At 36.9% G+C, this 13,953-nt stretch overlaps 1 protein-coding gene across 17 annotated transcripts in view; it reads right to left on the reverse strand.

Annotated features, from left to right (window-relative positions):
- ATXN2 (ataxin 2) overlaps positions 1–13,953 on the reverse strand; it is a 98,014-nt gene that overhangs the window by 31,475 nt on the left and 52,586 nt on the right. For 16 of the 17 annotated variants that reach the window (XR_004974859.1, XR_004974858.1, XR_004974857.1 and 13 more), the window contains 6 exons: positions 12,938–13,147; positions 9,955–10,137; positions 7,602–7,799; positions 7,107–7,214; positions 6,544–6,614; positions 381–685 (listed from right to left, as the gene is read on the reverse strand). Coding sequence is in view for 13 of the 17 variants with exons in the window: in XM_036353857.1 (XP_036209750.1) it covers positions 381–685; positions 6,544–6,614; positions 7,107–7,214; positions 7,602–7,799; positions 9,955–10,137; positions 12,938–13,147 (1,075 nt within the window). In the remaining 4 variants the exon portion in view is untranslated. The remainder of the gene's footprint in view (positions 1–380; positions 686–6,543; positions 6,615–7,106; positions 7,215–7,601; positions 7,800–9,954; positions 10,138–12,937; positions 13,148–13,953) is intronic. The other variant, XM_036353861.1, reaches the window with a different exon arrangement.

A 13,953-nucleotide genomic window follows, 5' to 3' on the forward strand; every position in this document is an offset into this window, starting at 1 on the left:
ACTTCTCTCCCCTGCAGGCAAAGGCAGTTCTTATTCCTGGCAACACAGCCAGGAGGTGGCTATGAACTAGCATCAAGGGAATAAGGTCCAAAAGCCAGTAGTTTTCAACTCCCTGTACATTTACAGAAAAGGCGTTCTTAATTTATGCCTAGGGTTTTTTGTTTTGTTTTGCCAAGAGATGCAAAAATGGGGAAGAAGAGTCCAGGATACAATGACTTAATTTACTTACGTAAGATGTCATTTGTTTGGACAAGTTGTTTGTAATCTGAGAGCTACGTATGAAACAGGCTAAAAGTCCAGATAAATTCTTGAGTTGGAAAGCTCTGAACACCTTAAGAAAAAGTTAAGTAACAGGACATGCTAATGCCAGGTTTACTTACTCAGCTGCGTCTTTTTTCTCCTCTTTATCATCTTTCTCTGGTTTACACCCGGGGCTGGACGTCTGCACTCCTTGGGAGGTGACCTCAGGACCCCTCCTGTGCTCCGTGTGACTGAGGACCGAGGGGGAAACGCTGGGGCTGCTCGGCTTGCTGCTGCCACTGGTGCAGTTGCTGCTGTTATTTTCAATGAAAGAATCCTTAGCATTTGGTTCAATTTTGTCTTTGATCAAATCTCTTGATTTTTCTCCCTCTCTATTTTTGTTTAGCAGTTGATCCACAGATTCAGAAGTAGAACTTGGCTGTAACTAAATAAAGGAAATAATTATACTTAAATATTTTAAGTAACTCTAGTAATCAATTTTCTCCATAACACAAATACACTAACATTATTTGTAAGCATGAATAAATTGAATAAGGCTTTTTCATACTTTAAGAGTAATGTCTTTATTATAAGACAGTAACAAAATATCTATACACCACAACCACAGTCATCTACGCACTCAAATGTCCTAACCTCAAAAAAGTATTTACTGATTGCCTATCGTGTGTCAGAAATTGTGCCTGGTGGGTATAGAAAATATTAAATAGGTTTTCTTATCTGGGTGAGATCAGACACTTACAGAATGTGATAAATTCTATTGGATCCCACAGGTAAAAGCAACTTATGGAAAGAGAAGGCTTCTTAATAGAAGTGTCATCTAGTCCAGAGTGTGAAAAATGTTTGGGGAAGGAGGGAAGTTTACCGAAGAGAATGGTCTATGAAAAAGAAACAGCATGTTTGAAAATTCAGGGCATGAGAGAAGACGGCCCACTGTGAAGCTGAGAGCCCTGTGGCTGGAGCAAGAGTGGGTGCCTTTGCACAAGTGAGTCAAGAAATAACAATTTCACTCAAGAGGAAATGGAAGATAAAGGCACTTGAGAGCTATGTTAAGGACTCTAGCTTTTAATTTTTAGGGGGTTGAGAAGTTCCTAAATAATTTTTAGCAGGTTACAGTGTTGAACAGAATTTATGGTTCATAAAGATGAGCATAGCAGCTTTGCAGAAATGAACTGGAGGGAACAACTGAGAATGGAGACCCCATTATGGAGGCTGCAAGAAGATCAGGGCCTGGCCTTGGGAAGTGGTGGCTTGGAAAGTCAGATATAGGTGGATTGAGGGAGACCTGACTAGACATGTTGCTTAATATACTTCATTATATCTTCTAACCCGTCAGTAAAGAAGGAAACCACAAAACTCAAGTACCAACCAACAAAAAGAACAGAAGTGAAAAAGACAGTGAAATAAGTGATGGGGTTGTTGTTTGCCCAACAGAAGAAATCAAGGCTACTCCTTCCTAAAGACTATTGAAGATGCCATACTCTACAGAAGAAAATGGACAGCTGAAGGAAATAACAAGGAAAAAGAAGGAAACTGCAGCAAATAGCAGTCAAGGTGGAAATGAGCACAAATACAGGCAGCAGCCCCAAGGCACCTGCACGGCAGAAGGGCCGCAAGGATGGAAAGACACAAACTATATCCTCAGCCCCAGGATGGGCAAACCAGTGTCAAAGCCTCACTCCTGAGGCCCTGGGTGTCTGGTAAACGGCATTACATATCTCAGGACATCTCAAGCTTCACTGCATCACCATTGGAGTGGAGGGAAAAAGTGATAGCACATTTATTTGAACTCAGTAATAACTAAAGTCAAAATATAGACATTTAAGTTTTAAGCCAGCATTTGTTCATAAAAGCCTTTAATAGTGGTGACGCAGACCAACTGTGTACTAGAGAAGACTTCTCTAGTGTTTATTACAAAGGTCTTTGAGTAAGGCAAAAGTAAGACTTCTGTTGTTTGTATGAAGGTAAACGTTATCTGTAGTTCTCACTATGGTCTGGACACTGTTCTGAACTATCTACAAACTCATTCAGTAGTTACAACAGCCTTATTTGATACAGATGCTATTATTGACATCTTACAAATGGGAAAACTAAGGCGCAATTCATGCTTTTGGGCATTCTGACATATATCCTATCTACAGTATAATAAACCTAAGGGAAAACAGATTCTCCCCCCTCCAAAATAGAATCACTTTTTAAAAACAGATATAATTGACATGTAGCATTGCATTAGTTTCAGATGTACAACATAATGATCTAATGCATTATGAAATAATCACAGTATGTCTAGTTAATAGCTATCACCAGTTACCATTTTTTTCTTATGATGAAAACTTTTAAGGTCTTCTCTCCTAGCAATTTTCAAATATACAATACAACAGCACTGACTATGGTCACGATGCTGTACATTGCACCTCCATGATTTATTTATTTTATAACCAGAAGTTTGTACCTTTAGACCACTTTCACCCATTTGAAGGACCCCTGCCTTTGGCAACCACCAATCCCTATCTATGAGTTTGGGCTTTGTTATTTTAAAAATTCCACATATAAGTAAGATCAGATGGTATTTGTCTCTCTCTGTCTTACTTCACTTGTCACAATGCCCTCAAGGTCCATCCATCCTATATAATAAAAGCCTAATATGCTAAGTGTCCGGTAGTCTGTTCAACCAATCCAAGCATAATATGCTAATGATATGCTGACAGCTCAACCACTCGCAATGACGTGCACTGACCACTAGGGGGCAGATGCTGCTGGGGTCCAGCCGATTGGGACTTATTGTGGTTTTGATGGTGAGCACCTTTTCATGGATCTGTTAGCCATCTATCTGTATTTCTTCTTTGGAAAAATTTCTATTTTGGTCCTATGTCCATGTTTTAATTTTTAAAAAATTAATTTTTTTCTTTGACTTGCGGGAGTACTTTATATATTCTGGAAGTTAACTCCTTATCAGATTTACAAATATTTTCTCCATTCAGTAGGTTGCCTTTTCATTTTATTGATGGTTTCCTTTGCTGTACAGAAAAGCTTTTTAGTTTAATGCAGTCCAACTTATTTATTTTTACTATAGGTGCCTTTGCTTTCGGCTCTCAAAGGAAAAAAAAAAACCATCAATGAAAGACCAGATTTTTGTGAACCATCATAGTTCAGGACACGTGCATGTCATGAGGGTGTGTCTGATGATTCATTCGCTGAACAACACAGTACATTACTATGCATTAGCTACTGCCCAAAGCATTGATGGAATCTCAAACACACAGACAGCCAGGCCTATCTTTTACTAGCAATGAGAATCTGGGAAATTATTTAACTTGTCTTTGCCTCAGTTTCCTATGTATACATAGGGTAATAATAAGATGTACTTCAAAGGGCCGAAACCGGTTTGGCTCAGTGGATAGAGCGTCGGCCTGCGGACTGAAAGGTCCCAGGTTCGATTCCGGTCAAGGGCATGTACCTGGGTTGCGGGCACATCCCCGGTGGGAGATGTGCAGGAGGCGGCTGATCGATGTTTCTCTCTCATCGATGTTTCTAACTCTCTCTCTCTCTCCCTTCCTCTCTGTAAAAAAAATCAATAAAATATATTAAAAAAAAAAAAAAAAAAAAGATGTACTTCAAAGGGATGACAGGACAATAAAAAGTTTATCATATAAACACTAGAGCAATGTCTGATACATAAGAAATACTCAATAAAAAGGTAAAGCTAATAACATTTTATCTGAATAGAATTATTAATGAATTTGATTACTCAGGCCCCAAACAGTAATAGAACTAAAAATCCTAAAGAGATAGAGTTTTAATGCTATTATCTACCTGGGATTTAGGAGTCAAGTATTAAAAAAGATTTACAGAAAGTTGTGAATTGATAACAAAAGGTTTCCTACTAAATGAAGATATTACAGAGACAGTGTGGTACTGGCATAAAAGATAGACATAGCTCTATGGTGGAGAACTGAGTCCAGTAACAAACCTTCACAATTGCAGTCAATAGATTTTCAACAAGGGTACAATTCAATGAAATGTCTTTTCAACAGAAGGTGCTGAGACAAGTCATATCAACATGCAAAAGAATGAATTTGGAGCCCTACTTCACACAACATAAAAAAAATTACTCAAGCCCTGGCTGGTTTGGCTCAGTGGTTGGATCGTCGGCCTGTGGACTGAAGGGTCTTGGGTGTGATTTGTACCTTGGTTGTAGATCCCTGGTGGGGTACGTGTGAGAGGCAACCAATTGGTGTGCCTCTCTCACATCAATGTTTCTCTCACTCTGTCTCTCCCCCTCCCTTCCACTCTCTCTGGAAATCAATGGAGAAAGTATCCTAGGGTGAGGATTAACAACAAGAAAATAAAAAAAATACAATAAAATATACTTTTAACAAAAAAATACCCAAACAAAAAAAAAATTTTACTTAAAATAATCACAGCTCTTAAGAGTAATGAGAGCAGCCCTAGCTGGTTTGGTTCAGTGGACAGGGCGTCAGCCTGGGTGGGGACTGAAGGGTCCCAGATTCAACTATGCACATGCTGGGTTGCAGGCTCAATCCCCAATAGGATGCATGCAGGAGGCAGCCGATCAGTGATTCTCTCTTATCAATGATGTTTCTATCTTTCCTTCTCCATTCCTGTCTGAACTCAATAAAAATATATTTAAAAAAAATAAAAAGTAAGAGAGCAAATCTTTATGACTGTGACATATGCTGCTGTGGAAATGTAAAATAGTACAGTTGCTTTGGCAAACAGCTTGAAGTTTTCCTCAAAAGGTTAAAAACAGAGTTACTGTATGACCCAGAAATTCCACTCCCAAGAGAAATAAAAATATATGTCCACCAAAAGACTGTACACTAATGTTCATAGCAGCATTACTCATAGTAAAAAAGTGGTAGCAACCCAACGACACCTCAATTAATGAATGGATCAACAACATAGTCTATCCATACAATGGCATCTGTAAAAAGGAATGAAGTATTGATAGATACTCCAACATAAATGAACCTTGAAAACATTATGCTAGATGAAATAAGGCAGTCACAAAAGGCCACATACTGTATGATTCCATTCATATAAAATGTCCAGAATAGGGAAATCTATAGAGACAAAAAACAGATTAGTAGTTGTTTAAGACCTGTGGGGACAGCGGTATTTGATAGCAAATGAGGAGTGACTGCTAAGAGGTATGAGGCTTCTTTTTGGGATGACGAAACTTCTAAAATTGAACGTTATGATGGTTGTACAGCTCTGTGAATAAACTAAAAACCACTGAATTATACTCTTTAAAATGGCTAAACTGTATGTCAATTTTACCTCAATAAAACTGTTACAAAAATATACCAACTTATATGCTTCAAAGCAAAAATATTTCTTTCCTTCAAAGCCTAATAAACTCAAAGCAGTGTACTCTAGGAAGGAACTGAATGACTGACTGTAAAAAATAATGTGGAGGAAACAAAAGCAAATGGGCAAGAATATCTATTGCTAACAAAATGAAGATTATGAAAAATAGTATCTGTTGCTTAGAGATCTATTCATATGCAGTGAAAAGAAGTGTATAGGAGAACCTAACTTAGAAATCCTGTTTGGAGAACTCATACATAATGCAAAAGAAATAAAAAGTTATGGCATTAAATAAATAAAAAAGAAGAGTCCAGGAAAAATACTCTTCCCTCTGACAGGAGAGTGCAGCTGAGGAATAGTTCACAGGAGGACTTTAGTGAGGGAAAGGCTGATGATCAGATTTTTTTCCCACTGAGAAGCTAAGTTTCAGGGTGATTTCTTGAGTTGGTCTCAAAATATACCTTGATATGCACAGTGTATTAGTAAATATTGAGCAAAAGAATGAAACAGTTATCCGGGTGAGATTACAGTATGTTCAGCAAGTCCATCAAAGATTGCTACCACAATGAATCTGTGCACAAAATGAAAATCTGCAACTACATCACCACCCCAGAGTGCAGGGTATCTGACACCACATCAGATAATGAACACCTTGGTCTTGCTCTGCTCTTCAGTGAATCAAGTAATCAAATGAACACCAAATAATAACTTATGGTAGCTTCGAATGTTAAAAATTATATTCCCTTTCATCTTATATCTATATTGTTCTTATAAAATCTCATGATTTTAGCTACCCTAAAGCATAGGCAAAGACAACTTTAAGAATGTTTAGCTTTTTATGCACACAGTTCGATGTTTGTGGTTGTATATATAATCCATTTTTATAAACAGATAACATAAAAATTCTTAGTAATGTTTAATATTTATTTTTTAAGATTCTAATGCAACACTTACCCTAAAATCATTCTTAAATTTCTTTAAGTCATCAATCTGTTTTCTATGCTCGGAAACAACTGGTGATATACCTGTAAAATTAGTAACGATTACAGATTTATTTCTAATCTTTAACTTAAATTCTTTTAGGATAGGATGATAGAAATTAAAATAAATTTGCCCGGTTGGTGTGGCTTAATGGTTGAGCGTGGACCTATGAACCAGGAGGTCACGGTTTGATTCCTGGTCAGAGCACATGCCTGGATTGTGGGCTGGATCCCCAGCGGGGGTGTGCAGGAGGCAGCTGGTCAGTTAATTCTTCATTGCTATTTCTATCACTCTCTCCCTCTCCCTTCCTCTCTGAAATCAATAAATATATATTTTTTTAATGAAAATAAGTTATTATCAAAATAATAAAAATTTTAATACATTAATTATAGGCTTTAGCATTTGTCACATTATACATTTAAATATGCACAATACTAAGAAAAAGTGTTGAACAAAAATACTCTATATTGGGCATGAGATTAGACATACTCCTTTCTATTTCTACAGTTTCCCTAAAGACTTTTTAAAGCTCTCACCTTTATTTTCAACTTTTGAGAAGCTGGGTGATGTCTCATTGGGCTTCATGTTTTCCTTATTCCCTGCAGGAGAGTTCTGCCTCTGATCTTGAAGCCTGGAATCCTTAGCTAGAAAATAATTTTTTAAAAAATTCAAAGTTAGGTAAATGTTAGGAAAGTAAAATGGGAAAATATTCAAAAAATGTTGTTTCCTACTTTTTTGGAAAATAATATTTCCATTTAAAGAGGCTTTTCTCCTTTGCAGACATATGAAACATCAATAATTTTATGTTAATATTTACTACTCAAGAATGTTAACTCTCTTAACAAAAGACAGTCAATAACAACATAAAATTAGCAGTATTACTTAAACAGCTAACTTCATTCACATGAAACTTTAAATGTGCACACAAATACCTATCCTTGAATAAAGCATAGCATTTTTTGTATAATGTTCAACCTGTAAAGCTGCACTCTGCAGACAACAGGACGGATCGGAAGTCCTTTCTTACATACCCTCAATAGACGGGGTGACAGCTCTGTTAGATGCAGGACTGGCAGGCGTGGGAGATGCAGCTGGAACAGGCATAGCAACAGCTTCCGTGGGAATAATACCAGCTTGGGGAGAAGCAAGAACTGGTCCACTAGGAGTATTTCCAATACTGTTCTGTCTGGGAGACCTGGGTCTGTGAGTTTTGGGGGATAATCTTGGAACTAGAAGAAAAAGAAAACTTATCCATTACATTCTCAGCTCAAATGTCACCTCGTCAAAGAGCTTAAGATCTAGGTAAAAATAGTCCTACCTGACCCCCATTCCCAATTACCCTATCCCAGTGGTCGGCAAACTGCAGCTCGCGAGCCACATGCGGCCCTTTGGCCCCTTGAGTGTGGCCACGAAGTTTCAATTGCACTATACGTGCGCGCCCGCACATGGTATTTTGTGGAAGAGCCACACTCAAGGGGCCGCAGTTTGCCGACCACTGCCCTATCCCATCACCCTGTTTTTCTTTTCCAAAGTCTTAGTACAAATGGTAATGATTGAGAATATACTAATAACTAAGTACAACTGTAGTTTTTTCTTCTAACTAAATATATTAAGTCTAAAGGCAATATTTTAAATGAAGTTAGAAACTGGATTTCTAAGGTAAGATAAATGTCACTTAAAAAAAAATAAAAATAGCAATATTCTTTACTAAAAAGTGAGACAGTTTCTTTTTTTAAAAAAGTGTGTAGCCTGGCTGGTGTGGCTCAGTTGTGAGCATCGATCTATAAACCAAGAGGTCACAGTTTGATTCCCAGTCAGGGCACATGCCCTGGTTGCGGGCTCAGTCCCCATTATGGGGTGTGCAGGAGGCAGCCAATCGATGATTCTCTCTCATCCATGATGTTTTTCTCTCTCCCTCTCCCTTCCTCTCTGAAATCAATAGAAAAAATTTTTTAAAGGTGTGTGTGTGTGTGTGTGTGTGTGTGTGTATCCCTAAGAAGCAGGCTTATATATTTATCCTTCCAACAAACTCAAACACCTTTTAGCAGCTTGCAACCAATCCTATATGTTCTCTCTTGCCACATCAAGATCCATTCTGTAGTAACTAAGGAAATTGGGGATTCAATTTAGCCAGGAGGGGAAGATAACCCAAGCAAGGGTTCATATGCACAGCCTCAAAATAAGTATCTAATTAGGTTTCATATTCCATTATAAACACATCTGTAGAGCTCAGATTCAAAGGTATACAGAAAATGGTTCAACTTGCTTCACATTAAAGGTTCATTAAGTCACAAGGGTCATGGAGGGAAATTATTATTCAACATTTGCAATTTTTTAAATTATTATAAAGAACAAACTTGTTATACTGTCCTATATGTATTTATAACAAATACGTTTTCACTCTTTCACTCCTATAATCATGCTTTACTCTCAAAATTCATTTCCAGATTATCTGAATATGTCACATGATTAATGGCAGAAATGGAGAAATACAGATTTTTAGAAATTCTATTTTGTTAATTGAATTGTTATTTACTTATAATTGGAAACCAAAGGAAAAAATAGAAACTGCAAAGGAATTTACAATACAATACACATTCATGAAGCTGAGCAGTATATATCAACTAAAGACATTTAACAGAGTTGGGTATATTTTTGTTTGTTAAGCTTAAAGGTATTTTTTCTTGTAAAGGTTCGATGCACTGATTAAAGTAAGATTGTTACCAAAATACACAATCACTGCCTGCCCTCTCTATAGTTATCATGAAAGTAAAACATAAGTAGAAAAAGCAGTCTTAGTTTAATTATAAGATTGACTCAAAGTGTGTGTACTTTTTATACATAGCTGCTGTCAGCACATTCCTTAGGCTAGCCACAGATAAATCTTGGGCCTCTCGTGTGTTTGATATTCCGTGTAAGGAAAGTATAGTCAGTAGTTAGTGCCATATACAGATGCCATAGAAACACATAGCACTGTGAGCCCAAAATAAATGTATGTGGAATGAATCAAGCTACTAAGAGGATAGGAAATATGGTCCCTCCAAACGGCATTACATTCTGTACTTAACTTATATTTCAGTACTTTATATATAAAAAGTATATTCATACTTATAAGTAGCATATGAATCTCATCAAAAGTCCATAAATAGAATAGGCAAAAATTTTACTCACTAAGACACTGAAATTCAGAATGATCACAGATTTGCTCTAACATATGATGAGAGTGAGTTGTAGAGCCCAGAATATATACATTTTCCAATTCCTGGTTACTTCATTTTTAATATATATACATATACTTCCTCAAACAGCTTGAGCTCAGCCCTTTTTACATTTAGAATTACAAAATGAACACTGTCATCATACTCTAATCCACGTGTTACCTACCCCCGCTGACCACAGATGACCACGTGCCCCCCGCTGGACTGGTCCTTGCTGTGGGAGGAGCCACTGCTTCACTTGGTGGAGTATGGGATACAAATTCTAGTCCACTGGAAATGGAACCCCTTCCAGCAGAAACTCTGTGATTTCGAGGGTGTCGCTGGGCCTTTGGGGACATCCTTGGAGGCCCTAAGAAAGGAAGAGCAAACATTACATAAATGACACAATGTCCATCAGTACAACTTTTCTGCTAAATACATACAACACCCCATTCACACACATCTGATTCTCTCTTTTCCTTGGTTTAAGTGGGGGAGAGGGGGGCTGGTATATATATTTTTGGCCATATTCTTTCAGGATTATTTTATAGAATGCTATGAAGTTTTATAAATAAATTTTATTTTATTTCTCTTTATTTTTAAAGAAAGGGAGGGATGAGGTTGATGGTAAGAAATCACACAATAAGATGTCATAACTCTTCAAAAGTTTTAGCAATTTAACCTATATCCATTATTTATAAGCATTTAAATATACATATAAAATGCTAACAGAAGTTATGGCTACATGATGCTATAATTTTTATTTTACCATACATACTTTCGGCTTTTCCCTCAAATTTGCTATATTATTTCTAAAATTATAAAAATATTTTTTTAAAAACTAGTAATCCCTATATATCTTTGTATTATTAATATATATGTACATATCTCCTTAAATTTCTCTACCTCTTCTGCCATGGTAATCAATTTTACAACCCATGCCTTAATCAGTTCTCACCAGTAAGCAGTTCCTCACTCAACAGGCTATGAGCTGAAAATCCTACTGTTAAGGCATGACTTTTAGAACCAGAATAATTGACATTTGGGGAAGAAATTTGCACGATATGAATTATCAAAATTCTACATAATTAATTCTGTCACCCCCTTAACTTTATTTCTAAACAAGTCTACTGTACTTTCAAACAAAACAGGTAAAAACTGGACAGAACAGCTCTCATCAGAGAAGCCAGACAGTGCCAACACTTGGCAAAACTCCTTCATGTCAAAGTGCAGGCTCCTCACCTCACCTGCTGCCAAACTTTGCATAATGTCAAATTAGTTTGTGTCCTCGGCAGGAATTTAATCCTGGATACAATCTTAAAAAGGATGTTAATCTTACATATTATCGTTTCCAGCGGGAGACATAATTGACTTCTATCAAAGAACGATTTAAGAATTGGGTATTTGCATATTTTTACGTATTTTTTTAATATCTCTTAGAAAGACTGCTAAAGTAGGTTGGCATACCTCAATGAAATCAAACTGCAACTTAAAAAAAAACTCATTCCCGCCGTGACCAGTTTGGCTCAGTGGATAGAGCGTCGGCCTGCGGACTGAAGGGTCACAGGTTCGATTCCGATCAAGGGCATGTACCTTGGTTGCGAGCACATCCCCAGTAGGGGAGTGTGCAGGAGGCAGCTGATTGATGTTTCTCTCTCATCGATGTTTCTGACTCTCTATCCCTCTCCCTTCCTCTCTATAAACAATCAATAAAATATATTTAAAAAAACAAAAAAACAAAAAAAACTCATTCTTTTTGGTAATATATCAAATACTTACAGAAACAAAATATACTCCCCTCTATTAAGCACAGAAAACCACTATATTTAATAGCTTTAATTTTGAAGTTTACACTTAAAAATGCTTCACTGTCACCTACCTAGATGATTAGAAAACATTTTTTAATTCCAATTAGTTAACAAGAAACCTCCGATGCAGCATCCCCGAATATGCAGAAGGTGATTTCTGACCCAACAGTCAGTCCACAAGCAGCCCATGCACCTCACTGTAGACGTTCACACTCACTAAGGAGTCCTGTTTACCCAACGTAAGTCATGACAACAACATCACTTAATTAAACAACGGCCTTTGACAATACTTTGACAGAATTTAACTTTTTGTTTAGTGGCCACCATTACAGGCACTTCAGAGTAAGGAAGTCACCTTGAAGATCAGCGCAACCTGCTGTTGAAGGTTAGCCACTGTAGTCAAGGTCACACGACCTCTCTGATTGGAGGGCAACAATTTATTAAAAAGCAGGCAGCATAGTTTTCTCCGGGGAAGCACTTTACACCAGAAAACCATATCAGTCTCAACAGAAGCTAATAAAAGGCAATTTTAATGAACGAATCAGATAAAAAACATTTGATCAAAAGGACATTATCAGTCAAAAAAACAGGTTTTTAATTTATGTACTGCATTTAAGTTAAAATGTGACCTTTCTACAACACATCCATATATTTGATGTGTAGCAATGGCAAATTAGCATCACATATTGACTGAAAATTATATTCTTTTTTCCTACAAGGGCAAAAATAAATAAAAAACAAAACCCTGAAGATTAAAATTCAGATATGGTTTTTATTAACAATTTTACTTTAGATCCAGAACTTCTTCCAGATTCAAGTACTTTCATTATAAAATATTGCAAAGCTAATTTTTTTTAATTCCCCAAACATAAAACCAAACACTATTGTAATCTAAGGGTTGACACAAAAAGGCAGCTATATGGAATGTCCCTCTCAAAAAATATCCCTAAGTCACCACTCCTGCCTACGGCCAACAGGTAGGTTCACTAATACCTTGGCCAAGGAGCTATAAAATGATAGGTTCTACAGTAAGTCCAAGACTGGGTGAAGAGTTCATTGTTCGCCATTAATCATCGTATCGGGGAGGCCCTGGGCAGACCTGCTGGGGCTGTAAAGGAGCATCATTACCAGGCAGAGATAATCCCCCTTCTTACAATTCAGGATAGTTCATAGCTTCACACAGCATTTTATCAAATTTCTCTCTAATGAACAAAAGGTTAATAGAAATAGTTTTAATAAACTAAAGTTAAAACACGGAAATTATAGGTTATCAAATAATGAAGAGGAAACTTTTCTAATTATAAACTCACACAGGAGTTAAACAAAGACAAACAAAAACATGAACAAATTGTGGTATTGTACCTTCTGAAGACATGCGTTTAGGCATAGTAGAGACAGGAGCTGGAGAACCATGAGCAGAGGGGTGAGACGGGGGTCTGGATGGCCGCGAGGGGGGCCTGGAGGGCGGCCGTGTAGGGGTGGCTGCCCGAGGTGGAAGAGAGTTGGGACCTGACTGGTAGCGAGAAGGTGGGCGAGAGGAAGGAGATGGGCAAGGCGATGGCCAGGGAACACCTGACAGAACAAATGATATGAAGGAAAGTATAAAAACTAAAGAAAAAAATGAGGGAAAAAAGTAAACAGAAAAAAAAGTAAAATGACAAAAATGATTTCTTGTACATTTTAACCCTTTGAGGACAGTCATTTGATTTGTGTTAAGTTTTAGCATAACTTAAACTGACATAATTCACATTTTACTTTAACCTCCTTAAAGTTAATCTGTTTAAATGAATACACGTTCCCAAAGGGTTAATTAGGATCTACACATACTACTGAAGAAGACAGTTAAGACTTTGCCTATTAATCCTACTTCTACAACTGTTTCTCAGTAAATAGATAAAAGAAGTATAACATATAGATAATTTCACACAATAAATCACAAAACTCAGGAATAACATTTACATTAGTTTTAGCTTTTGAAACATAATGAAAATAAGCATCAACTATAAAATCCCATTAAAAATGCTGGTTTCTCATAACCATTCCTGATTTTCATCTAGTCTATACTTGAACATAAGCTTCAGTCTGAAATCTCATTAAGCAAGTTCATTCAAGTAGAAATAAAACATTACTTCCACTATTTTCTACAGTCATGGGAGTGACAAAGGTTAACATTCATTGCCTTCTCAAAAAACATTTTAATCTTATCAAATAAGGAAAAGGGGGACCTTCTGTATAATTATGCAGCTTTACTTATCTAAAGATAATTAACTCATCTAAGAAACTGCTTAATGAACAATACAAGTACAGAGCAGTCATCACCAAATAACTGACACTGATGGATATGCACAGGTCAAAATACAGCTAACATGTAAACATAG

Source organism: Myotis myotis, unplaced genomic scaffold, assembly GCF_014108235.1.
Source record: "Myotis myotis isolate mMyoMyo1 unplaced genomic scaffold, mMyoMyo1.p scaffold_m19_p_20, whole genome shotgun sequence".
Taxonomy (NCBI): domain Eukaryota; kingdom Metazoa; phylum Chordata; class Mammalia; order Chiroptera; family Vespertilionidae; genus Myotis; species Myotis myotis.